The 26823-nt window shown below is 59.3% G+C and overlaps 1 protein-coding gene across 3 annotated transcripts; it reads right to left on the reverse strand.

Moving 5' to 3' along the window:
* Window positions 1–10226: 10226 nt before the first annotated feature.
* LDLRAP1 (low density lipoprotein receptor adaptor protein 1) lies at window positions 10227–26823 on the reverse strand. Of its 3 annotated transcripts, XM_066204354.1 has the most exons (9): window positions 25025–26821; window positions 23567–23709; window positions 22214–22326; window positions 21365–21479; window positions 19443–19515; window positions 19161–19235; window positions 17617–17756; window positions 15183–15217; window positions 10227–12071 (listed from the first exon to the last, which is right to left on the reverse strand). In XM_066204354.1, exons 1-9 carry the CDS (start codon window positions 25107–25109, stop codon window positions 11927–11929), a joined length of 924 nt encoding a protein of 307 aa, XP_066060451.1. In that variant the 5' UTR covers window positions 25110–26821; the 3' UTR covers window positions 10227–11926. The 3 variants fall into 3 exon arrangements, with proteins under 3 accessions (XP_066060451.1, XP_066060450.1, XP_066060449.1); XM_066204353.1 differs by lacking the exons at window positions 10227–12071; window positions 15183–15217 and having other exon boundaries at window positions 16078–17753; window positions 25025–26823; XM_066204352.1 differs by lacking the exons at window positions 10227–12071; window positions 15183–15217 and having other exon boundaries at window positions 16078–17756; window positions 25025–26823.

The following is a 26823-nucleotide window of genomic DNA, read 5'->3' on the forward strand; positions in this document are numbered from 1 at the left end:
ATTGGGGTCCTGCTGCATTATGATTCTTGATTTTTTTTTTTTTAGCAGCTCTGGAAGAAATAATTTAGAGAAAATTACTTTTTTTTTTTTTTATGGGCATAAGAAAAATAGAATTTAATATCCACCTTTCTGTGAGGAAGCAAACTACAGAATGATAGATAACACTCAGGGCAAGGGAGTTTGGCCCAATTATTGCACTCGAGCCTCCAGACCATCTTTTAAAGATGTTTGTTCCTCTCACAGAGCAGAAAACACGCCTGGTTCTGGCTGCGGGCTGAATCCCAGTGCTGGAACAGCACTCCAGAAAGCCTCAGTGGCTCCTGGAATCGCTCCAGGCGGGGAGCTTTGGGCATCAGAGCCGTGAAAGGACGGAGCAGGCAGATGGGAGAGAGGCTCAGGGGCAGAGCCAGCACGGCGAGGGGATGGGGAGGGAAAAACGGGGAGAGGGGAAAGGGGAAGGCAGGGCAGGGAAGGGAATAGAAGAAGGAAAAGGGAAGTGGGGAAAAGAAAACCAAGGCAAGAACCCAGCCTTGTTCCCCCGCAGCGAAAGGGATCCAACATGTGAACACATCCCTGGAGCAGGGGCAGCCCCGGCGTGTAAAGCAGACACCGAAACGTTGCTGCTAGCGACTACAAAGTGCAGGCGGTGAGGACGAGCCCTGCCGGGGCTGCCGGCCGTGAAAGAGAAGGGAACCCTTCCCTCCCGGCCTTCCTGACACTCCCAGGCTCTCTGCATCGCCCTGGCCTCGGGATGCTGCCGGCATGGATCCTGGCTCTTCCCACCCGCCCTTCTCACCTGTGCTCCAGCAGGGACTGTCTGCAGCCCCCAAGGCCGCTGCTCCTCCCCTGCCAGCAGCGAGGCTGGCGTCAGTTCATGTTTGGGGCCCACTGCAGCTGCCCCTGGTTTATCAGCTTGGGACCAGCTCAGACATTTAAACCCGGCTGAGCCGCTGTGCAAACACCGGCCCCGAACTCCGAGCAGGGCTCAAGAACGAGTAAAACAATCCCTGCTGGCCTGCGATGACTCAGGACAGGAGGGATCCGTGTGGTATCGATTGTTCTAAGGCTTCGGAAGCACGAGCCGAGGGCAGGAGGCTGCGGAGGAGCCGGGTAATTAAGGAAGCTCGTTATCTGCTCCCTGGATTGCAGTGCCGAGTTACTCAAGGAGCGGGGAGGGAGAGACAGCACTGCTCGGTGGGTTAAACCGCGGGCTGGGGGATTGCCGGCGCTGTCTGCGGAGGAATTATTCCAAGGAAACCCCTGGAAGGCTGAACTGTGACCCTGATCCAGCCGTGGCAATGTCACCTGTGCAGGGAGAACCCCGAGGAGTTCAGCCTGGGCCACCACCTGCACAGGGGGTGGGGAAACTGGGGGACAAAGTGGGAGAGGATAAAGGTGAAGACAGATGTTCTTTGGAGCAGCCTTTCTCCTCCTCCTCCTCCAAACGATCCCCTCTTGACCGCCCTGTGTTGTCAGGGAGGAATTTTGCAGGCTGGAAGTTGCGGAAATGGATGAGGTGGAAGCGGGGCTTGCCCTGATTACATTGAGAGAATTTCAACGAGCTGAACCTGCAGAAAAGGGGTTGCTAAGCCCCCTCTGTGGCAGTCAGGAGTGGATGGATGGTGCAGCCGCCTCAGCTGAAGCTACAGAAATGCTCCAGCCACATCCAGACCACAGAAAATGGGATGTTTGGTCTCCCCAGACTCTGAATTCAGGGGCATCATCACACCCTGCTCTGCAGGCCTGGCTGCTTTGCTTCTACCTCCACATTCCTACATACAAGATAATTAATTATCTAGATTAAGAGTCACACTTAGGGATGCACAGGAGCCTTGCTGAGAATTCCAACAGTTCTCTGCAGGCAGGAGAGACGCCGGCACGATGTAAACCCTATCACCTCAGCCAGACTCCTGTTCTACCCCAGAAAAGGGGGAAAAAAAACCCCATTCTCATCTGAGGATTTGTGTAGGAACGAGCTCTCACAAGAGGAGGAATCTTAATCATGGTAAAGGTCTACATCTCAGCAATCTTACCTCCCTCCTGCGTTCCAGGGAAAAGATCAGATGCTGAAGAATGGTACAAAAACAGAAACACAACATAAGGTGCATGGAGGAGAGAGCAGGAACATTTTCTAGTTTACTGCTTTCCTGTAACACCAGGTGACTAATGGAAAAGGCTGCAGCTTTTTTCCTGTTTTGTTTTTTTTTTTTTCATTAAAATCAGCATCATCAGAAGGCCTGTGCTCCATTTTGCCCCGCTTAAATGAGGAGAGGGCCAGAGGAACTCTGAGAGTTTGCTCTTGTGAATGTGGAGCAGCAGCCTATTTTAGATGCCTTCAGAAATAAGATCCCAAGTGGGAAAGGTCTAAGAATAATTTTCCAGCCAAAGACTTCACCTGTCAGGAAATGCAGCTCAGGCAAAGCAGACTCAAAGATAAATCAGGGAAAGCAAAACAAACGCAGCTTTTCCCAGATCCCCCCGTGAGGCCAAACCCCCTTCAGCTGCCTCTGCCGAGCTGCAGCAGCTCCCTGGCGAGCCCTGAAATAAGGAGAGGGTTTCTCTGCAGCCCAAAATAACTTTTCAGTCACCTTGAGGGTGAAGTTCGTCTGTCCCGACCTGAGGAACGGGTCACTCCCGACCTGGCTGGGATGAATCACTGTCTGCACTATATTTATCCACAGCCTGGGGAGGTCAGCACCGAATTGTTGTCATTTTGCCAGTCTGGTGTCCCACGTTCCTGTGACACGGCCACAGCCTGGAGGAGCCTCAGCACCAGCTCTGCCCTCCCCTCAGAGGAGTTTTCTCCTCCAGCACCACCCAGTACCGGATCGTGGTCCTTTACTGTGCCAGCACAGCCCCTGCTGCTGCTGCTGGGAGAGGGGTTTTCATCCTCCAGGTCCCTTCAGAAATGTCCTCGGAGGCTTTTCGATTTTTCCTGGGTCAGTAGAAAACGGAACAATTTGATGGTGGGGGTGTGGAACAGGGAAATGTTCTTCCTGCCCGGCGTGTCCGTGTGCTCCCGGCTCAGACTCATCCCTCCACGGGATCCCTTGAAATGACAGATCTCCCACAGATCCACTCAGATTTCATCTTCCCTTTTCCCCCTTTAAAACTGCACACAGGGCAACGCTCAATCCACAGGAAAAAACCCCAAAATACCTTCCTTGGATCCTCACCCAGATCCTGTTCAGGGGCTCATCCCTGTCCCCAGCCCGTGTTTGGGTGAGCAGTGAGCTCACACCAGTGCCCAGAACCAGGGCAGAGGAGGTGTTGGTGCTGCTGGAGCTCCCAGTTTGTCCTGCTGGCTCCGAGGGGCTGCTCCAGCTGCAGACAGATGGAAAAGGTGGCCAGGATGGAACACAGAAAACAATTATGGGATTATAAAAATACCTGCCAGGTATCAGGAATGCGAGAGAGGAGGAGGGGGATGGAGGGAATTCACGTCTCATGGCTGTGTCCTTCTGTCCTGGCTTTGGGAAGGGAAAAAAAACAACCCAAAATTTCTTGGTGAGACCTGAGGGGATGCACAGTCCAGCGGTGGAGCAATGCCAACACTCCCCTGCTGATTTTCTCCCGGGTTTGGGGGCTCGGTGAAGGCAGAGAGCCCTGGGACAGGCCCATCTCCCGTGGGCACAAGGAATGCTGTGCAGGACGGAGGGAGGCTGGAATTGCTCATGTTTACCTGGCTGGGAGGGAGGGAGGAGCGGTGTCACCTCTGCAGATCCGAGCTCGGTGCTTTGTGTCTGCTTCCACTTGTCACCAGCGAGCCCGCGGTGGCCCTCGGGGACAGCCCTGGGCTGTGACACACAGGAGGGGCGTTTGGGACTCCTCATTTGTGGGACTGACGGAGCTGCAGCATCCAGGGGCCTGAAAGGAGCCTGCAGAGCCCCGGGGAGCCGAGCCCCGGGCAAACCCAGCTCAGCCTTTAAAGCCTGGCTGATTTCCAGAGCTCTCCCCTCAACCTGCTCAGGGCTCTTCCATTTCATCCCCCGACAGCCCCGTGCTGCCTCCGAGCGATAAGAGAGGAGGAACTCCAGCCTGCAGACAGCCCTGCCCGGGGTCCTGGAGACTGCAGGAAACCCAGGGGCTGATGATCGAGTGGCCGGTGGCACCGGGGGCACGGGAGGGACCCTCCTCTCGAGGCAGCCGCCACCTCCTCGCCCTTTGAAAGGGGTTTTGCACCCTCTGGATCAGGATGAGAGGGAATGCAGCGCAGCGCCGGGCCTGTCAGAGAGAGGAAATGATTTAAAATGATTTTTTAAAAGCACGTTTGAGAGCTGAGCGTGGCCTCCGAGAGCCCTGGTGGCTCAGGTGACAGTCCGGAGCTCAGCACGGGTGTTCACAGGCGACACCTCGGAGGCAGGTGCGGAAAGGCACAGCAGATGCTCAGAATGGTTCCCCCGTCACTGATTTTCACCGCAGCCAGGAGCTCCTCTCCAGACACTGTGCGGTGTTATCACTCCAGCACCTCCCTGGCACGGCCCAGATCAGATAAAGCCCGAGCCCAGCAGGGCGGGCGGCGTTAAATCAGCGGTTAAAGGAGCTTTAGCACGGCCCGCTGGCTCGGAGCCGCGGCGGGAGGCACGGGGCGGGTTGGGATGCTCAGCCTGGACATTTCCCAGCTCCTGGCCCGGCCTGTGCCTCATCCCCGGGCTCTGAGGACAGTTAATCACTCGGAAGAGACGGATTCAGTGACATTTCAGCGCGGCTGGCAGGGGCAGCACGGCAGGAGCGGTGCCAGTCCCTGGGCAGGGACACACCTGCATCCCTCGGCTTCCAACGAGGGCAGCGCGGAGGTGACACGGGGACACCCCTGGGGCTGGGCAGGCTGGTCCTGGCCCTCAGCAGCCCCTCACAGCCTGTCCCGCACGGCCAGCCCAGCCCAGAGTGACCGATGGGTGCCCAGGGGTGGCACCGATGGCACGGCTGGGCGCCCGCCTTGATTTTCTGTCTCCCAATCGCCTTCTTTTTAAAAAATTAAACCTATGTCTTAAAACCTACCAAGGAAACAAAGCTTATTTTTCACACCAGGGTGGCACCTCGGGCACGGCTGGGTGCCCAGGGGTGGCATTGATGGGTGCCCGGGGGTGACACCGGTGGGTGCCCGGGGTGGCATCACACACCTCGGGCACTGGCAGGAGGCTCTCATCCGGAGCCCAGACCTCTCCTCTGCCCGAGGAAACGGAACTGGTTTCCATCTCTCTCCCAGGCTGTAATTGCGGGCTCGGCCCCTCCTTGTGCGGCGGGTGAGGAGCGGGGCACGCCCGGGGCTGGCAGGAGCGGCTCCAGCCCTGCCCCAGCCCCACCTCGGAGCCCACGGGGAGCGGGACTGGCGGCTCCGAGGGGCAGGGCCGGTGATGCAGGGCCGGTGAGGCGGCCCAGCCTCTCCCGGCGGGGCTGGGGAATGACTCGAGCGTTCCTGCCCCGTCTGCAGCCCCGGAGTTGCCGCACCGCGAGCTCTCCCCCTTCTCCCCCCGCATTCCGCAGCCGTGACTCAGGCCGGCTCCAAACACAAACCGGAGACCGCAGAGGAGCAGGTGACCCACATTCTGACGGACCTTCCCCAATTTCATCGTGATCTGCACCGCGACGTTTGACCAGCAGGAAAAAACAAAGTCCAGCTTCTGACGTCCCCTGAAAGCAAAGCTCATCCTGCCTGCCCAGCACTGGCTCTCTACGCACACAATCGCGTTTTGCCGACCTGCTGCCCCCCAAAACTCTCAGGGATCCATCAAAACCTCAAATATAAACGTGAAGGATCAAAACTGGCCTAGTTGAGGAAGCAAATCCCCAGCAGAGCAGCACAGCCCCACCCCACCGACGTGGTACCATGGGTGACAAATCCTCCTCAGAACTGCAGCCGTGGCTTTGGGATTGACTTGGTTCCTCTGGGAGGTGGGAAGGTGGATTTATCTGGTTCCTCTGAGCAGTGGGAAGGTGAAGATTTGGGGAAGCTGCGGCTCCAGCTGAGGAGGGGGAGACCTGACCTGATGTGGAGCAGATGGGGGGGAGCCGAGCCTGGACCTGCAGCTCAGGGCTCGGGGTTTTTGGGTGATCAGGAAATATTCCTGACTCCAGCTGAGCCACGGCCCCAGTAAAGCTCTGCCAGAATCAGTTGGGTCATCCTCTGCCTCGTGCACCAACCACGAAATTACAGGTTCCAGTTCCAGGCCCTTTATTAAAGTGATTTCACGGGAGCTGTGATTTTCAAACCTGAGCCGGATCTGCAGGTCCAGCAGATTTTTTGCATCATTCTCATCCCTCTTCAACCACCCACCTTCTGTGGCCTGTTTTTAACTCACAGGTGAAGCCAAGTTGATGTGAAAGTCTCTGACAGGAGATGCACCTGCCTCCTGTCACCGATATCCCCGTCCCCAAAATCTGCAGCCCCTCCTTTTCCACGGAGCCCCCTCCAGCCTTCCTCAACAAACCAAACCACCCGAAGGAATCTGACACATTTTCCCTGGTTTTAACCTTTTCCCCGGGGCTGGCTGAGCCTCAGCCACCTCTCCGCACAGCAGCTCCTGTCCTGTAAAGGTGATCAGAAATATTCCGTGTGTTTTCAGGCCGCCTCGTAGTTTGCAGGTTCTCTGCAGGTGGATCTGCGTGAACGGCAGACGTGGTGACCTGGGGATGTTCCCAGGGATAAATCCCTGCTGCTCCTGCCCACGGCGAGCCCTGCCTGGGCTCTGGATGCTGTCCCTGCAGGCCAGGACACTGATCCAGGCTCTGTTCCTCCCCTGAGCTGTCCAGGGGACGCTGCAAACACGGCTCAGTGTCACCACTTCACTCCACAATAACGCAGGAGCTCAGAGGAAGCTGCTCTCAGCTGCAGCTTTTTATATCCAAACCCTTTCTGGCTGAGCAATCTCAACCTACTATTGATCCAGATGACGCATTTGATTCCTATAACTGAGATTGGAATTTAGAGGGGGGAAAAAGAAAGCCTCTCTATTTCCTGCAGGGTGTTTGTTTCTCACGTTTGGCAGCTCGGGGCCGTGCATCACTCAGGCTTTTGCCGTGATGGAAGTGAAGGAATTTTTTAGAGGGTGGGAAGCTGTGGCTGCTTCAGCCCAAAAGTCACCAGGGATGGAAGGAAAATACCTGGGGGTTCTCTCAGCCATCACCTTGGGAATGTCCAGCAGCTGCTGGAGTTTTGTTCTGGGGGATCATGGAATGATTTGGGTGGGGAGAGACCTTAAAAATTATCTATTTCCCCTCCGGCCATGGGCAGGGACCTTTCCCTGTCCCAGTGCTCCAGCCTGGCCTTGGGCACTGCCAGGGATCCAGGGCCACCCTGTGCCAGGGCCTGCCCTCCCTTGCAGGGAAGGATTTCTCCCTGATATTCCATCCAATCCCACTTCCTTTGGGCTTGAACCTATTTCCCCTTTGTCTCGTCAAGCAGGAATTTGGAAAGAATAAAATAGAAATAAAACCCCCGGCGCAGCTGGGAATCAAACAAGGATGCTCCTGATGCTGCAGGCTCAGTGATCTCCCCTTGCTGCTCTTCTCTGGTCCAGGAGAATTCCCAGCAGCTGAACGGGACAGGAATTCTGCAGTCTCACACGGAATAACCACTGACTCAGAGGAGAAAGTCTCTGATTCAAGAGCAAGCCTGGAGCTCCTCCTCTCTTGGCAGCAAACTGGTGCTTGCTCACTTTGGATCCTTCTGTAGGTATTGCATCGATGCTGTGTGTGTTCACTTGTTTATTTGCAAAAAAAAAAAAAAAGGTAAAAAAAAAACCCAACAAAAAACCCAACTCTATTAAAATCCTGCACCTCTGGGACTGCCTTTGAAAGGCGTGTGATGTGACTCCAGCAGGGAAGTGATCAGCCTGCAATAATTTAGATGTTGCTGTTGCTATGGATACTTTCTTTAAGTGAAGCATACCATTATAATTTAAATTTCCAGTAACTCACCAAAAAAAAAAAAAAAAAAAAAAAGAGAGACAGCAGATTAAAAGTAATAAAAAACCCGCCAGAGACGCCGGTGTTTTATTCCTGGCTGTCAGTTCTCCTGGGCTGTGACAGCGCTGGGGAAGTGGTAAAATTGCCACGTCAGAGCAGATTTGGGGCTGTTACACATTTTGTTCCATTAATTACACCTGGGGCTGGTGGCTGTGGTGGAGGCCGTGGCCTGGTGACAGCCTGGGAGCTGGGATGTCACACTGGGATTGTGGTGTCACACTGGGACTGGGGATCTGCTGCCTGCTCGGTGCTGAGCCAGCCGGCGAGAAAAGCAGGATTTAGACACCAAATTATTCCCCAAACCCTCTTTTGTCCCAGACTTCTGCCTCAGTCTCTGTCTGGGAGTCACTGCCGTCTCTCTGGGCTCAGGGAGGTACCCGGGGGATTTTCCTTCCTCTCCCTTCTCACCAGACACTGCAAACTCCGCATCTCTCGCTTGCTGCCTCCAAGGGTTTGCTTTTTTTCCACCTTTCCAGCCCTCAGCATCAGCAATTCCCTCCTCAGCAAACACTGCAGCCTCCACACCAGCCTTCTCCCTGCCAGCCACAGCCGCAGTTTCTGTCTCAGCTGCTCCGATCCCACGGATGGCAACGCCACTCCAGGCAAAGGGTTTTTGTTTTTTTTTTGCTTAAAAGCCTGCCTGCTGATATTTTGCAGCGAGTTGTTTGCCTCCGTGCTTCCATCTGCCTGCTGGATGCCGCTGGAGCAACCCAGAGCTGTCCCCTGGCCGAGGGGAATGTCACACTGGCGTGTGCGAGCCCTCCACGGGCTGCTCCGGAGCCAGGAGGGACAAGGAAAGGCTGCTGATGGAGATCAGAGATGGACACGAGTGTGTGCCCCACTGGGAGGCCGGGGGCCGTTAATTAACCAGCCCTCGGTCACTAATTACCTTTACCCGCTCCTTCCCCGTGCTCCCGGAGCCGCTCCCGGGGGTTCCAGGCTCCGCTCCGTGCCCCGGCTGGGGAAAAGCTCGGGATGCTCCGGGTGTCCGCAGGGCTCGGAGTGACCCCGAGTGACCACTGACCCGCCGCAGGGATTTCCAGGGAATCCCAGAACCACGGGATGTCCTGAGTGGGGAGGGACCCAGCAGGACCACCCAGGCCAGACCCCTCGAGGATCCCACCGCGGGGCTGTCCTGGGCCTCCAGCACCTGTGACCATTCCCTGGGGAGAACACCACGGATGCTCAGCGTGATTCCCTCTGAGGGGAGGGGGCAGAAAGAAGTTAAAACACCTCGAGCAGTTTGTGGATCTCGGGCACTGAACTCACAGCTCTGCCAGGAGCTGTGCTCACCCTGCGACAAGGTCCAGAGCGTCCCAGCACTGCCCACACCAACACCTCCGTGCTGCTCCGGGCCAGGGACGGCCACCAAAGCCACCCCACGTCGCCCCGTGGGGAAATGTGGGGCTGGGGGGGCAGAGGCAGCAGCCCCCAGCCCGTTCCCCTGGCACAGGCGCCCCTCAGCAGTGACACCCCCCTGCCCTGCCGCCAGGAGAAGGGAAGGGACGCTGCAGGTTCCTGAACGGGCAGTTTTAGCAAAGGTCACGCCGGAGCTGAGGGATCAGCGTGTTCCTCAGCAGAGCCATCAGTTACGCACCGGGGCTCCGCACTCGCCGTCATCGCGGACAGCTCAGCCTGGAGCCGGCACTTTCCGGCCGAAACAAAACAAAAATTGAACTTTTAGTGGATTTATTTTGGCTGGCAGCGAGGGAGGGGAGGTGGCACTGCAGAGGGGGGGCACAGGGAGGGGGCACAGGCAGGTCCAGGCCGGGGGTTTCTCCAGGTGTTCCCCAGGTAAGGCGTGAGCAGCTGGGAGCTGCAGAGGGTCCGGCACCCAGGGCTCTGCTGGCCTCTCTTTACCTACACAAAAATTCAGCTGCCCCCAGAGGAAAAAAAAAAAGCACTTTGTGCCTCAGAAACTCTGCCAGGGAAGAGATCTGGGGGGGGTTTGGTGTCACTCTTTGTGGGCAGATGAGGCTGCAGCACCGAGTTCCATCACAGCCTGACCTGCAGGCCAAAGCAGCCGCACAGGGACGGGGTCCTGCAGCCCTGTGTGCACCCCAGCCGCCCCTGGAGCAGGGCAGGGCCCAGCTGCAGCCCCCCGAATCCCCTCCCCAGGACACTCCCGATCCTGCCCCTCACCAGGGACAGGCTGAACCCAGAGAACACAAAAGCTGCCACGGCATTAGAGGAGCCACAGGGAAAATCAGGGATCACCCAGCACGGAGGAGGCTCCAAAAAAAAAAAAAAAAAAAAAAAAAAAAAAAAGGCAGAGTTTTTATTCCCCTCAGTACAGAACATTCTTTACAGCATCAGGTTTTCTTATTTATAAAACAACAAACCAGAACCACTCCAGACACACAGGGATAGTGTTGTGAATTCCAGGATCTGCTGCTGGGGTCTCCAGGGAAGGAGAGAGGTCAATGCACAGGGAGATCCTCAGGCTCCATCCCAGCTCCGGGGCGGCTCCGAGCTGCCTGGGCTGGGCTGAGGGCTGGCTGCAGGCACTGCTGGGTTTGCAGCACCAGCCCCTGCTGATGCCCCCCACCCCTGGAGGCTGCTGCGGCACTCAGGACCAGGGCAGCCCTGGGCACGGCCCTTCCAAGGTGTGAAGCTGCCTCCAACTCCGCTCTGCAGCACGCACAGAGCACAGGTTTGATCAGGGACGTGGTGAGTCAGCCCCACGAGGCCTCAACACCTTCTCACACTCACACTTGGGGGGGAAAAAATATCTCAAAGCTAAAGGCAGAGTCACTCAGCTGCTTCCTGATGAATTCCCAGAGCTGACAGAGAGGGTTTCTTCCCTCCCCGGGAGCAGTTGGAGGGGAGCTCTGAAGAGCTGTCTGGGGAATGAATTAGTGCCTCAAACCCGAGCTGCAAGTCTATAAAACGGATTAGTCCACTTCACGTAAGGCCACAAACACTGCCAGGTGCCAGTGCGACTGTTTGGGATAATTAAACGCCATCTTCTAATTAGCACGAGCTTTCTTCCCCCTCCGCGGCTGGTTCTCAGTGCCGGGGGAGCCGGAGCTCCCCGAGCCCCCGGGAGCTGTCAGGGACGAGGGGTGGGAGCCCCTCAGGTCAAACCCATCAGCAACAACCGCACGGTTTTGGGGCAGGAAGGAGTCCTGGGCAGGGAAAGGCGCTGGGCCAGGCTGGGAACACAAACCCGTGCTGCTGCCGCTGCTCCCCAAGTGCCCTTTCCAGCAGAATTCGGCAGAACGAATCCTCCCTCCCTGCTGGTTGTGCTCTTCAGGCCAGCGGAGCTTTGGGACGCGGAGGTGAGGGGTCAGCCTCGAGCTGCAGCATCGCCAGGGTGGGGGCTGGTTTGGTTTTTTTTTTTGGGTGAATAGCTTCTGAGGAGGAGTTCCAGGCACTGCTTACCTTGACAATCCGGACCGTTGCTTTCAGGTCGAGTTTTTTAAAGTGCAAAACCTCGTGGAGTCTTTGGGTTCGAAAGCGACAGTTCCCAGAGGAGGGAGGGCCCCGGGGTGAGTGGCAGCTGTGACAGTGCCACAGACACGGGCACAAAGCACCAGCTCTGCCCCCTCTGTGATTCCACACCGTCAGCAGCTGCTGCACAGCCCCTCCCTGGCCGGGCAGGTGATGCTGTTGTTCCAGGACAGGGATTAGGAGCCCTGGGAGCTGTGTGTGCATCCCCCCCTCGGCTGGGGGATGCCAGAGGGGCTCTGGGGGTGCCCAGGCTGCCTGCAGGAGGGGCAGGCACTGCTGCAGCCGCTCCCCACACCGCCCAGGAACTCTGTAAACTCGGAATAAATACGTCCCAGAGCGTCTCGTGGTTTAGATAAAAAAGCAAGGTATAAAAATAATCCGTGTTGGGTTGGTGAAGCTTTGGTCTAAACCGGGCTGTGCCACCCTGGGAGCTGCTGCAGAGCCCCTGGGAGGTTCCAGCAGGATCCAGGCCACGGGCGGGGAGTGGTTTTCCTCTCCTGAACCCTCAGAACATGAAGAGATCATCCTTCTCTGCAGTGCTGGGCTCCATCCTGTTCCAGTCCACGGGGGACAGAGTCTCTGCACTCTGGATGTCCTGAGCTGTCAGCCCCGTGTCCAGGACATGGGGGTTTGTCCTGGACTGGGCCAGTCTGGGGGGGGCACAGAAACACAGAGTAAAGCACAGCTAAAAACAGAATAAACACACACAGAGAGAATGGCAGAACACCCACACTGAGGGCACACACAGTATGGGTGCTGCTGTTACCGCTCCTGCTTGGGACACGAGGACTTGGCGGCAGGAACAGCTCTGCCTCCACAGGGCTGATCCAGCCACGCCATAAAGGACTTTGCTCCTACAGCCACCCATGGCCACAGTCCTCAGTGAAGACACCCCGAGAAGTCAGCAGCTGGTGCCCGCTGTGTGTGGCAAAAAAGGCTTTTTGCTGATGGCCAAGTGCCTCCAGAGAGCCGAGCTGGACTCCTGCTGCACCCCCAGAGCCGCAGCTCCACACCCCGGGGGTGTGGAAACCCTCAGGAGGGGAGAAAGGCCAAGGGGAGGTGGCACACAGCACTGCCAGCCCTGCTGCTGCCTCCTCCCAGCATTTCCCCTGCAAGCATCCCGGGAATGTGCAGCCTGGGCACCCCACACCCCGCGGGCTGGCAGAGCATCCCCGGGAGCTGCTCAACAGCTCCTCAGGTGTTTCACAAAGCCCGGGTTGTTGCTGGGTGATTTCAGTCCCCCTGTGAGAACACTGCAGCACCGCGGCCGGAGGTCAACTCAGACGTTTGGGGTTTCATCCGGGACAGGCACAACATCAAAACAAAATCCCGAGATTACTCCCCAGTTTTGGGAAAAGGGGAGGGATGTGCAGGGCCATGAGCAGCCCAAGCTCCGAGTCACCAGCGGCCCGGGATGCTGGGACAGCCCGGGGCACCAGAGCAGGGCGGGACAGAGCCCCAGAGCAGGGCAGGACAGAGCCCCAGAGCAGAGCAGGACAGAGCTCCAGAGCGGGGCAGGACAGAGCCCCAGAGCAGAGCAGGACAGAGCCCCAGAGCAGAGCAGGACAGAGCCCCAGAGCAGAGCAGGACAGAGCCCCAGAGCAGAGCAGGACAGAGCCCCAGAGCAGAGCAGGACAGAGCCCCAGAGCAGGGCAGGACAGATCCCCAGAGCAGAGCAGGACAGAGCCCCAGAGCGGGGCAGGACAGAGCCCCAGAGCGGGGCAGGACAGAGCCCCAGAGCAGAGCAGGACAGAGCCCCAGAGCGGGGCGGGACAGAGCCCCAGAGCGGGGCGGGACAGAGCCCCAGAGCAGAGCAGGACAGAGCCCCAGAGCAGGGCAGGACAGAGCCCCAGAGCGGGGCAGGACAGAGCCCCAGAGCAGAGCAGGACAGAGCCCCAGAGCGGGGCAGGACAGAGCCCCAGAGCGGGGCAGGACAGAGCCCCAGAGCGGGGCAGGACAGAGCCCCAGAGCAGAGCAGGACAGAGCCCCAGAGCGGGGCAGGACAGAGCCCCAGAGCGGGGCAGGACAGAGCCCCAGAGCGGGGCAGGACAGAGCCCCAGAGCGGGGCAGGACAGAGCCCCAGAGCGGGGCAGGACAGAGCCCCAGAGCGGGGCAGGACAGAGCCCCAGAGCAGGGCAGGAAAGAGCCCCAGAGCAGGGCAGGAAAGAGCCCCAGAGCAGGGCAGGAAAGAGCCCCAGAGCGGGGCAGGACAGAGCCCCAGAGCAGGGCAGGACAGAGCCCCAGAGCAGGGCAGGACAGAGCCCCAGAGCAGAGCAGGACAGAGCCCCAGAGCGGGGCAGGACAGAGCCCCAGAGCGGGGCAGGACAGAGCCCCAGAGCGGGGCAGGACAGAGCCCCAGAGCAGGGCAGGACAGAGCCCCAGAGCGGAGCAGGACAGAGCCCCAGAGCGGGGCAGGACAGAGCCCCAGAGCGGGGCAGGACAGAGCCCCAGAGCAGAGCAGGACAGAGCCCCAGAGCGGGGCAGGACAGAGCCCCAGAGCGGGGCAGGACAGAGCCCCAGAGCAGAGCAGGACAGAGCCCCAGAGCGGGGCAGGACAGAGCCCCAGAGCGGGGCAGGACAGAGCCCCAGAGCGGGGCAGGACAGAGCCCCAGAGCAGGGCAGGAAAGAGCCCCAGAGCAGGGCAGGACAGAGCCCCAGAGCGGGGCAGGACAGAGCCCCAGAGCAGAGCAGGACAGAGCCCCAGAGCGGGGCAGGACAGAGCCCCAGAGCGGGGCAGGACAGAGCCCCAGAGCGGGGCAGGACAGAGCCCCAGAGCGGGGCAGGACAGAGCCCCAGAGCGGGGCAGGACAGAGCCCCAGAGCAGGGCAGGACAGAGCCCCAGAGCAGGGCAGGACAGAGCCCCAGAGCAGAGCAGGACAGAGCCCCAGAGCAGAGCAGGACAGAGCCCCAGAGCGGGGCAGGACAGAGCCCCAGAGCAGGGCAGGACAGAGCCCCAGAGCGGGGCAGGACAGAGCCCCAGAGCGGGGCAGGACAGAGCCCCAGAGCGGGGCAGGACAGAGCCCCAGAGCGGGGCAGGACAGAGCCCCAGAGCAGGGCAGGACAGAGCCCCAGAGCGGGGCAGGACAGAGCCCCAGAGCGGGGCAGGACAGAGCCCCAGAGCAGCCCCATCCGCGGCGGCAGGGCCAGCACAGCACCGGGAGAGCAGCACATCCATCAGCCCCAGGGGAAGCTGTAAATCCCCCCTGAGAGCCACGCACGACCCCACGGGCCGAGCAGGAACTGCTCCAAACCCTTCCCCTGCCCCACTCCCCCCTCCAGCACCTCCCAGCCCCGCGGCGAGGAAGAGCAGGAGGAAGAGGAGGATGGGACCCACACGAACCACACCAGCCCTGCCAGGAAAACCCGAAAGGAAACGGGTTTGTTTGGCTCTGTTGGATTGCTCAGCGCGGGCAGGGCAGGTTCCATTGGCGGTGGGAAGAGGAATAAACCCCTTGACCTGGAGGCCACACAGCCTGGAAAAGCCTCGGGGAGTGGGAGCAGAGGCAGCAACTGCTGGGGGAACTCAATTCCCCGTCACGCACAGCCTCCCCCCTCCCTCTCTCCATCCTTAAAAGGTTGTCAAAACATTTGGCTTATCAGGCAGCCTTCAAGCCTATCTTTCAATTCCCAGCCGAGGCGCTGCCGGGGCAGCTGCCCGGGTCAGATCACAGCCCCGATGAGATGAAGGAGCGTTATTAAAAGGCAGAAAGCAGCCCGGGCTCTGGGGCTGCTCCCCTCCTGCAGGGAGCGATGAGAATTACCTTGAGAACGCCTCGTCGAGACCATCATCCATTTCCTTTGTTGAGAGATAAAAAGAGAGACAAGTAGTTGCTAAGAGAACTGCACCAAAGTGTATTTAGAGATCTGGCTCTGCGCTCAGACAAGAGAAAAATAAAATAAAATAATAAAAAAAAACCCACAAAGAAACCCACCCGTGACTGTTGGTTTGTGAGTGCCTCAATCACCTCCCCTGCAATCCTGCTCTCCCTGTGCGCGGGGAAAAGGGGAATTGCAGGGGCCTGGCCCTTTCCTCTGGCCCCAAACGGGCTGATTCTGCCCCAGGGTGAGCCGTCCCTGAGCTCCCAGCCCTGCCCTGACCCATCCCTCAGCCCCCAATTCTGCACTGACCCATCCCTCAGCCCCCAACTCTGCACTGACCCATCCCTCAGCCCCCAATTCTGCACTGACCCATCCCTCAGCCCCCAATTCTGCACTGACCCATCCCTCAGCCCCCAACTCTGCCCTGACCCATCCCTCAGCCCCCAACTCTGCCCTGACCCATCCCTCAGCCCCCAACTCTGCCCTGACCCATCCCTCAGCCCCCAACTCTGCACTGACCCATCCCTCAGCCCCCAACTCTGCACTGACCCATCCCTCAGCCCCCAATTCTGCACTGACCCATCCCTCAGCCCCCAATTCTGCACTGACCCATCCCTCAGCCCCCAACTCTGCCCTGACCCATCCCTCAGCCCCCAGCCCTGCCCTGACCCATCCCTCAGCCCCCAACTCTGCCCTGACCCATCCCTCAGCCCCCAGCCCTGCCCTGACCCATCCCTCAGCCCCCAATTCTGCACTGACCCATCCCTCAGCCCCCCGCCCTGCACTGACCCATCCCTCAGCCCCCAATTCTGCCCTGACCCATCCCTCAGCCCCCAACTCTGCCCTGACCCATCCCTCAGCCCCCAGCTCCGTGTCCTGCACTGAGCAGGGACCTGCACAGAGCTCCTGGAGCTCCCTGGGGCTTTTCTGGATCAGGACCACTGAAATCATCCCTAAAATCCTCCCTGAAATCCTCCCTGGCACAGCAGGGGCATCAACGGCAGCTCTGGGAGCCCGAACCATCCAAAATCACCCCTCGTGGGGCCAGTGCACCTTTCCTGGTTCTATTTCTCCAAAGCATCCAGCCTTTTTTACAAAGCCATCGTGGTTTAAAACTTGCTTCCAGCTCCATTTCTCTCCCCACGACGTCTGCCCCATCCCGCAGCATTTCTCAATCAACCTTTGCTACCCCAGTGTTTGCAAACAGATAAATACTCTGCGAGCCTTCTACCAAACTTGAAAAACTTCTCCACGGATCCATTTCCCACCTTTTCCCCTGCCCTGCTGCCAGCCTTTCCCCTGCAGGGGACAGAGGTTTCCCTGCCCTGTGAGGGCTCTGCCGCAGCCAGGCCATTCCCCAAATCCCGTGATGCTCTTACTGCCTTAATGCAATTAATGAGTGCAGTGTGAGAGCTCAGGGAGCAGGGAGGGACTGGAGATTGCTGATAAAGCTGCAGGATTTCCTTCAGCCTCGGAGCTCATCTTCAGGTTTAACCTGGCGAGCCTCAGGCTGGAGGAACGGGCTCCGGGCAATATCTTTTCTCCAAAATTCCCCAAAATCCTGCAGGCAGAGGGGCTCCAGAGAGGGGGGATGAGAGCCCGGGGCAGCCTGCCTGGGGGTCACAGAGCCTTGGCACGGTTTGGGTGGGCAGGGAGCTGAAATCCCAGCGCCCCAGCCTGGCCCTGGGCACTGCCACAGCCGCCCCCCGCCCCTGCCAGGGGGGGAATCCCTTCCCAAAATCCCAGCCAGCTGTGGGAAATATTAAAGGTAAGAAGGCTTTTAGGGATCTGTGACAGCAGAAAGAGCCGAAGGATTCAGAATCAGCTCTAAACTGCCAAGGCTGAGAGGAGGAAAAGTTCCAATAGCACAGCAGGCGAGGGCATGGCACAATAATCTGAGTTCCTCCCCGAAATCCCAGCTAAGGCCGCCCTCCCCCAGCCTGGAGGGGAGGAGGGAGAGGCCCCCGACGGATCAGGGCTGCAGCAGAGACCCAGGAAACAATCAAACCACGGGGCTGAGGACGTCCCGAGCCCCCAGAGACACCAGCGGGGGGGAAACAAACCCAACCGTGACCACAAACATAACCACAAACGTAACTAACTTCGGTGAGCAGCGAACAAAAGGCACCCAGGCAGTGAATTCTGGCCCTGAGCAGAGCAGCCTCTGCTCCGAGTGACAAACCCCTGGGAAAAGCTGCTCCAGCAGCAGGGACATTCCACCCCCCGGCAGCAGCTTTGTCCCACCCCGTTCACTGATCCCTCCCGGGGCAGCAGGCACTGGAAATCCATCGCTCCCAGCCCTGGGCAGCTCAGGAGCCCCCAGAGCCCCCAGGTGGGGCCGGAGGAGCCCGGGGAGCTCTCCTGGCCCTGCCTTACCCACACCACGTTGTTGTTGACGGAGGGGCTGGGCCCAAAGCTGCTCCTGCCCAGCTCTGGGGACTCGCTGGGGCTGCTGCTGCTGCCCAGGGGGGAGCTGGTGGGGTCCTCCAAATCCAGCAGGTTCCCCATGGCTGCTGCTGTGGGGCAGAGCAGAGGGGCACTGAGGGCACAGGAGGAGGCACCAGGCAAGGCTTTCTGCAGCAACCCGAGCACTGAGGTGTCCCTTTGCGTTCCTCTCTCAGATGTCCAGGTGTTTTTTTAATTTTTTTTTTTTTTTAAAGAAAAAATATTTTCTTAATTTCTTAAAAATTAAGATTTTTTTTTAAAATAAATAAGTGGTTTTGTAAACTGTGACAGGTTTTTTTTGTAAACTGTAACAGTTTCGTTAACTGCGCTTATGTTATTCATATTTTTCTTTTTAAAGAGGGACTTCTCCTTGATGTCCCTCTGGTTTAACTCACGCACAAAGAAAGGAAGTTTGCTTTTTTGCGTTACTCGTTAAATTAGTTCCTGCAAAGTGATATAGAAAGAAAACACATCCCGAAAAATAATTTTTTTAAAAAAAAGAGTAATCTCAGCCTTCTGAAGTTGGAAGCCTGAGTCACCGTACGTAAAACAACATCACTGGGGGGCTGCCCCCACCCCGGGGGTCTCTGGTTGACGCAGCAGCTCCAGGAACGGCCCCTGAGGGTGTCCCCAGCCCTCCAGCAGCCTTTGGGGAGCCCCTGGGTGCCCACCCACGTCCGGGGGGAGCCCCAGGGCACAGCAGCCCCCGCGCAGCACCCAGAGCCCAGCCCAGGACAATTCACCGAGCTGCGGCAGCATCTACAGGGCTGAGGGCAAATCCTGCCCCGGGGAGGGGGGAAATTCAGACCCCGGGAAGCCCCAGCGCCTGCAGGAGCATCCCGGCCACGGAGCATCCCCCTGGAGCTCCTTCGCACAGCCCCAGGCTGGGTCTGGCCCCCGTGCCACCCTTCGGGAGAGGTTTCCCCCCCGAGCCTTCCCAGGGAGGGGCGGGATGTGCCAGCCGGGAGGGGAGCCCAGTTCAAAGCTGTTTTGTGCCAAATCCTCTTATCTCCGTGGCCAGCACGGAGCGGGGGCGGCCTTTTGCCCCCCCTGTCCCTGTCCTGGCCCCCGGAGGCGGCACTGGGCTGGAAGGATTTCTGATTTCACGGGCTCATTTCGCAGCCCTGGCTGTCCTCCCGCCTCGGGCCGGGCCACGGCGGGTGCGTGGGATGTGACACGGCCCCGGAGCCCAGGGGGGCTGTGCAGAGCCAGGCTGAGCCCAGAACGACATTACAGCCGCTCAGCCCGGGGCACCAGGGGACACGCCAGGGGACAGGGAGCGCTCAGCTGGCAGCCGAGGACTCGGAAAGGTGCTCCTCCTGGCCGGCAGAACCCTGCCACGAGCCCGTCCTGCTCGGGGAAAAACCCTTCAGGCTGTCCCGGTGCTGTCCAGGGACAATCCCCATCCCTCAGGGACAATCCCCATGGCCTGTCCAGGGACAATCCCCATCCCTCGGGGCACAGCTCTGCCTCACGTGTGACAGGATGTGCAGGAGCCTCTGAGCTGGTCCCTTCTGCCTCCAGGATGGACCTTTCCCTCTTCTCCTTCTCTGCAAAACAGGGAAATGCCATCAGGCTGTGAGGGCTGGGGACACCAGTGGGAGCTTTTATCCCCTCGGGGAAGGAGAAATCAAAACCCCCACCAGGCCCCAAAACCCGGCTGGGTTCCCCGGGCTGCCCAAAGGCACCTGGAAATTCGGGATGCTCTGGGGAAACACCGAGGCAGGCCCTGGGCAGGGGAGGGGAGGGCAGCTCACCTTCCTTTGCTGCCTGCCAGAACTCGAAGGCGATTTTGAAGGCCTGAGCCACGGTGAGGGTGACAGCCTGAGCCTGCAGGGAGCAGAGAGGGAGGGCGTGAACGGGGCTGGGGTCTCTGAAATCAGCACTGGAACCTCTGAAATCAGCACTGAAACCACCAAAATCGGACACCGAAATCTCTGAAATCAGCACTGAAATCGGCCACTGAGATCACTGAAATCAGCACTGAAATCACTGAAATCAGACACTGAAATCAGCCCTGAAATCACTGAAATCAGACACTGGAATCTCTGAAATCAGCACTGGAATCACTGAAATCAGACACTGAAATCTCTGAAATCAGCACTGGAATCACTGAAATCAGACACTGAAATCTCTGAAATCAGCACTGGAATCACTGAAAGCATCACTGAAAAAAATCCATCTCTGAAATCCCCAAAATCTCTTGACAAAATCTCTGAAATCACTGCAATCTCTGCTTGGCCCAGCAGCGTTCACCTGGAGCTGAGCAGCCCTGAGCACCAAACCCTGCAGGAGCTGTCCCAGGGCTGTCCCAGCCAGGAGGTGACAGATGGGGACACGGCAGCTGCCCCTGGCCGGGCTCTCCCCGCTCCCCACAGCTCAGCTCGGCGCTTTCGGTGCCCCAAACCCCGTCCCCAAACCCATTCCTGCAGCCCCTGCAGCGCCGCCAGAGCCACCAACATCCCCCAGGGATCAGCCCTGGGGCGCTGGGAGCTCGGCAGGGACAGCCCAGGTGTCCCCAAGGTGTGTGTGTGTGTGTGTGTGTGCCAGGCTGCAGGGACAGCCCAGGTGTCCCCAAGGTGGGTCTGTGTGTGTGTGCCAGGCTGCAGGGACAGCAGCAGGGACACCTCCCTGCAGCACCAATGCAGCCCCAATGCAGCTCCTGCAGCAGTGACACAAACGCCACCCCCAGAGCTCAGGAGCAGCCCCAGCTCCAGCAGGGAACAGCAATCCTCTGGGGAATGCTCCAGAGTTTGTTCCCCCAGGCTGAGGACAGGACAAACCCCGAGGCGGGGCTGGCACCGGCAGCCCTGGCAGCTCCCAGGGACGTGGGGAGGGGACACAGACAGGGCACAGCACCCCTCAAAACCCCCCCGAGACCCCAATCCAGGCTGGCAGGCAGGAGAGCTCCTGGGAACGTGGGAGCTATTTACATCCTTGATGGAAAGTGCAAATGCTTTATGGCAAAAAAAAAACAACTCCAAACCCTTAAATATGGTAATTAAGTATGAAACTCCTCACAGCTGTTTACAATTTAAGCTGTCATATCTGAATCAAGTTTAATAGAGCCAGCCACTGTTGAGAATTACCCAGGAACTAAAATTATGGGCTAATTACGTGCCTGTGCAGGGGAGCTGTGGTGCCCCCAGGGCCCCTGCCCCGGGGAGGGCTGGCTCCCAGCCTGGGAGCAGGGATCACCTCAGCAGCAGGATCTTCCTGCATCTCACACACCAGGAAAAAAGGAAGATGTTCCTAGGTTTTTTTTCTTTTTTTTTTGCCACAAAAAGGCTTTTGGAGAACTTTATTTGGGGAGGGGATGCACTGAGCTGATGCAGCACGGAGATAACTCCTTTAGCACCAGGAAGATTTAAATTTTAATTTGCACAGCCCAGGCTTATCTCGGCCCTGCGAGGACGGGAGCACGGGCTGACGGAGGGGGAGACAACCTGCAACTCCCATTATTCTCTCCAAGGGGAAAAAAAAGGAGCTGGGAGAGGCAGAGAACAGGAAGAGAGGTGTGGGCAGAGAACCGGCACAGGGTGGGGACGGCCCCCAGAGGGGTTTGGGATTTTGGCTCCAGGGAGGGATTTCCGGGGGCACAGGGCTCTCACCTGTGCCCTAAATCCCATTCCTGGCCCCGCTCCTCTCTGTGCCTCCTCCTCCTCCCCCCAGCACTGACCATTTTCCGTTTGGAGCAGAGGAAGGCGTGGCACTCCAGGTTCTCATTCAGCTGGTTCTGGGCAATGTAGGCAAACACTTTGTCGTGGCTCTTGTCTGCCGTGCAGTAGGAGATCCTGAGAGGGACAACGACACGAATTTGGGGGAGCTCTGAGCTCGGGGGAGAGGCCCCAAACCCTCCTGGGGGCTCCAAACCCTCCCGGGGCTCAGGCAGGGAGCACGGGGATGTCCCCAGGCTTGGCACAGATCCCTCCCAGGGATGGCTGAAGTCTGAAATTTAATGTATTTCATGTTCTGTGGTGCCCAGGGGTGCGGCTCTGAGCTCACAGTCAGTGTCACTCAGCTCTGCACAGGGCAGGGACACAAAACAAATCCTTCTCCTGCTGGAGGCCCAGAACAACTGGGACAAACTTCAGGCCCCAAAAGCACAAACAAGGGTGGGCTGGAGGGAGGGACAAGAAGGATGGGACTGCATCACCTGGAGCTGGAATTGCACAATTAAACCCCAATGTGCAAATGGAGCAAAACTTATAAAACTATGAGACCGTGGGACCAGCTGTGCATTATTGTGCTCGTTTTGGGTCCATTCTGTGCCCATTTTGTGCCCATTTTGGGTCCATCCTGTGCCCATTTTGGATCCATTTTCTGTCCATTCTGTGCCCATTTTGTGCCCATTCTGGGTCCATTCTGTGCCCATTTTGGGTCCATTTTCTGTCCATTTTGTGCCCATTTTGGGTCCATTCTGTGCCCATTCTGTGCCTATTTTGTGCCCATTCTGTGCCTATTTTGTGCCCATTCTGTGCCCACCCTGGCTGCAGCCCCGTGGCGCAGGGGAGCAGGCAGAACCCACCTGTAAATGGAGATGTTCTCGATGAGCTCGTTGCTCCGGCTGTCCCTCAGCACAATCCCCCGGGGTGACACCTTCAGGGTCACCTTCTGCAGCTTCTTCCCGCTGGCTTTTGCCTTGGGGAGGGACAGAGGGAGGGGACGCCTCGGGGTTAGCGCCCTGGCACCTCCGAGGGTGTTCGGGTGGGGATGCACAGAGGAGGGACACTGGGTTAACCCTCCCCTGCCCTTCCCCGGGGGTCTGTGCTGGCAGACGGGGAGCTGAGCACGGACACTGCCAGCCCAGCACCCGCACAGGGGTGTCCCCAGGGCCACCAGCACGACCTGGGGGCTGCTCTGGTGACACCCAGGGCCACAGGAGCTGTGCTGGGAGCACCTGGCCAAGGTGGAGCTCCCAGGCTGTGCAGCCCAATCCCCCCCTGCACAGGACATCAGCCTCAAACCAGACTTTTAGGAGAAGAGCCACTTTCTCTTATTTACTGTCCTGCAGCTCTCAGCCCGCAGCTCACACTCAGCCCAGAAATAACTCCCATCCACAGAGCTCCAGGCTGGAATTCTCAGCCCTGGGCACCCCAAAGCCCTGCCCAGAGCAGCCCTGCCCCAGCCCCGGGGTGTTACTGGAGCCTCATTCCCTTTTACAAGGGCTTAAAGGAGACTTCATTTCACCCTGGGGGGAGGCCCCGGGCTGGAGCAGGGCTGGGAGTCAGGGGAAGGGCTGGAAATGTGCAGGAGCAGGTCTGGGATCAGGGGAAGGCTGGAAATCCATCCCTCTGAGGCACCAGGGGATGGTGGCTGTGACTGGGGACTGGAGCGAGCTGCCCTGCTCCCTTCCCCTCTGAACCCTCCAAATCCTGGGCAGGAACACCCAGAGGGGCACTGGGCACCCTCCAAACGCTGCCCCTGCCCCGCTGAGGGCACCCAGCCCCGGGGCAGGCTGATCCCAGCAGCTCAGAGCTCCCCACACGCCCTGCCTTATCACGGGCAGCCAGAGCTCGGGCACACACACACTGTCCCCAGTGTCCCCATCCCGCAGCCCGGGCTGACACCAGGGCCTGCAACTGCCTGAGAGCCACCCGTGGCCCTGGAGGGGCTGGAACTGCAAATCCTCAGCTCCTGGGGATGCAGTTCTGAACTGGAGCTGCAAATCTGAACGGGAGCTGCAACCCTGACCCCCCTGGAGCTGCAAATCCTGAACCCCCCGAAGCTGTAAATCCTCAGCTCCTGGGGATGCAATCCTGAACCCCCTGGAGCTGCAAATCCTGGTTCTCCCCTGCAGCAGCTCTAAAACTTTTCCCAGTGAGACTCCCCCAAAGAGCAGGGCCAGCAGGGACACTCGGGGACACTCGGGGACACTCACAGTGGCCACGATCCTCTTGACAGCAGCAGCAGAGAGCTCCTCTCCCTTGGGCTGCTCCACCAGGGTCATGCCCAGGTACTTGAGGCTGAAGAGCATCCCCTCCAGTAGCGTCTCCCGTGTGTCCGTCCAGTTCTCGGGCAGCTCTGGGGACACAAGGAGAGCTCCTGGAGTCCCAGACACACAGAAAACCCCATCCAGAAATGCTCCAGGAGTCCCAGACACACAGAAAACCCCGTCCAGAAATGCTCCAGGAGTCCCAGACACACAGAAAACCCCGTCCAGAAATGCTCCAGGAGTCCCAGACACACAGAACCCCCAGGGCTCAGCTGGGGGCTGCGGGAGGAGACGGACGGGGCAGAGCCCGGGGGAGAGGAGGCAGCAGCACCTCGGGCACGGGGCGTTCCCTGGAGCCTCCCCCGAACCAGGACGGGCCCCAAATCCCCAAATCCCCGAGCCCGGGGACCCCCCGAGCGCTGCCCGATGCCACCTGCGGCCAGGTCCTGGCAGGGAAATAAAGTGATTTAATCGCGGGGTTGGGGGGGGGGGGGGAAGGACAGCCCGGGGACAGCGACAGCGCCCCGCACAGCCAGCCCCGGGGGACATCCCTGCCGGGCCAGCCCCCAGGAGTGTCACACCTCCCCAGAAGTGTCACACACACCTCCCAGAAGTGCCACACACCGCCCAGAAGTGTCGCACGGCCCCCCAGAAGTGTCACACACCGCCCAGAAGTGTCGCACGGCCCCCCCGCGATGTCCCCAGGCCAGCCCCGTTCGTGTCGCCGCTGATCCCTAATCCCAGGTGTCACAGGCCGGGTCATCCCCGCGGATCAGCCACAGCCACCAGCTCGATGTCGCCCCGCGGGGTGCGGGGTGACCCCCCGGCCCCGGGACGGCGCCTGGCAGGGCCCGGGTGGCCGCTGGCCACGGGGACATCGATCGTGTGACACAGGCAGCAGCGGGAGCGGGGCACGGAGCGCCCGCGGGGCTCCGGCCATGGAACCGGGCGGGGGGACACGGGGACACGGGGAGACACTGGGGACACTGGGACAGGGGGACACGAGGACGGGGGACACAGGGGACAGCGGGACACGGGGATAGAGCGACACTGGGACATGGGCTCACAGGCACAGGGGGACACGGGGAGACACTGGGACAGGGGGACACAGGGGACACGGGCACCCCCCGCCCGGCCCCGCCGCCGCCCCGCGGGCAAAGGGGCGCGCAACGGGGTGGAGCGAAACGTGCGGCAAAAAGCGCGGCCAAAAGTGAAGGGAAAAAAAAAAAAACCAACCCCAAACAAACTGCGAGAGAGAGAGAGAGAGAGAGAGCGACAGGAAAGCGAAAAGCGAGCGCGGGGAGAGAGCGGCCGGGGGAAGAAGGAGCGGAGCGGGGAGAAGCGGGGGCGGGATGCGGGACGGGAGCGCAGAGCCGCGGGCGGCGCAGGGGGCTCCGCTCTCACTCTTGTGCCGCCCGCCGGCCCAGGACGGTCTGTGCACGCTGGGGCTCCTCAGCAGGGCCCGGCCCGCGGATTTCAGCGCGTCCATCCCGGCCCCAAACTTTTCCTGCGGCGCCAGCGCTGACCGCGTCCGGGGGCGTGACCATGCTAATGAGCAGTGACGTCAGCGCGCCACGCCCTGTGCCACGCCCACGCCCCGCCCGCGGGCCTAGAACTCCGCGGAGTCCCAAAAAGTGTGTGGGGGGCACACTAAAGCTTCTCGGGGTCTTAAAAACTGTGTGCGGACCCTAAAGGTCCTCGGGGACCCTAAAGGTCTTCAGGGTCCCTAAAGCTCCTCGAGGACCCTAAAGCTGTGCAGGGTCCTCCAAGCTCTGTGGGGACCCTAAAGCTCTGTGGGGTCCCAAAAACTGTGCAGGGTGCCTAAAGCTCCTCGGAGACCCTACAGCTGTGCAGGGTCCCCAGAGCTCCTCGGGGACACCGCCGGATGAAGTTCATCCCGAGCACACGTCACCCCTGCGTGTCACCACCTGCTCTGAGTGTAATGGAATGGAGGATTAAGGCTTTCCGAAATTAAAGGGATAATCATGAGGAGGTCAAACCCCACGTTTGGGATTTGCAGAGTAATGCCTCCCAAAGCCTATTATTCACGGAAACTTTGGTGTGGTTGAAAATCCCCCCCTTTTTAGCTCGATTTCGACGTTCCCCTCTCGGGTTTGGAGCTGGGAGCCGAGGCAGGGGAGTCACCCCAAATCCCTCTCCCTGGGACACGAGGGAGTGAGCCCAAAGATCCCGGTCTGGGCTGGGGTGGAGCCGCTGCTCTGTCCCCTCTCAGTGCCTGGTTTGAGTCTGAGCACCTCAGGGTGAGCTGGGGATGGACCAACACTGGAAAGGAGAAAATTCCCAGAGCTCGGAGCACACAAAAATCCCCAAAAATCGCCGTGCGGGGAACAAATTCAAGCACTCCCACAGCTCCTGCTCCGTCCGAAACCCTCTGTGAGCGTCTCTGCTCACCGGCAGCTCCCACTCCGAGCTGGAGGTTGCAGCGGTTGAAGCCAAGCTCAAATATTTCTGTAACTCTTGGATGAGCTCAGGCCTGGCTGCTCGGGGGGGGTTCCTGCTTCCAGCACCTGGGACATGCAGGAAAAGGCCTTGGCTGTTAATTATTGATGGCCGGGCTGGGAGAGGCACCTGCAGGCGTGTCCGGGGCTGGGATTTCTCCTCCTGGCTCTGGGTTTGCCCCAGCACGGGCTCCATAAATCCCTCCCTGCTGCTGCTGCTCCTTCCCCGGCGATTCCAGAGGGGACAGGTCCCGTCGTGTCTCACCTCTGCGGCTCCTTTTGGGCTCTTCCTCGGGGCTTTCACTGCCCCGGGGCGCTGCTGCCTCGCCCAGAGGAGTTTCCCCCCTCAATCCACCCCGGGTGTCACACGTGGCTCCCTGGAAGTCACCTCTGGCTGGAGTTGAAAGTGTCCCTGTTTTTTGGAAAAAAAACAGGAATAGAAATAGGAAGGCAGCTCCAAAGTGCTGCTCCACACCCATTTCCCTGGGTGGGAGTTGGGTTTTTTTTATTTGGGTGTTGTGTTTTTACTCCAGGTTTTCCTCCCAGGAGAGGCCGGTCCTGAGCACCAGCGAAGCAGAGTCAAAGTTATTGATTTATTTTAATTTCGCTGAGTCCTGAGCCTGCAGAGCAGCGATTTTTGGGGGGGAAACCCCCTCGCTGTCTCTGCTGCCCCCCCCGTGTCGCGTTTACTGTCCCCTGTCCCCAAGGTCTCTCCTCCCGGGTTCCGCAGCGTCCCCCGAGCGC

The sequence above is a fragment of the Chamaea fasciata genome, unplaced genomic scaffold (assembly GCF_029207755.1).
Source record: "Chamaea fasciata isolate MVZ Bird 193981 ecotype frontalis unplaced genomic scaffold, bChaFas1.0.hap1 SCAF_26, whole genome shotgun sequence".
Classification (NCBI taxonomy): Eukaryota; Metazoa; Chordata; class Aves; order Passeriformes; family Sylviidae; genus Chamaea; species Chamaea fasciata.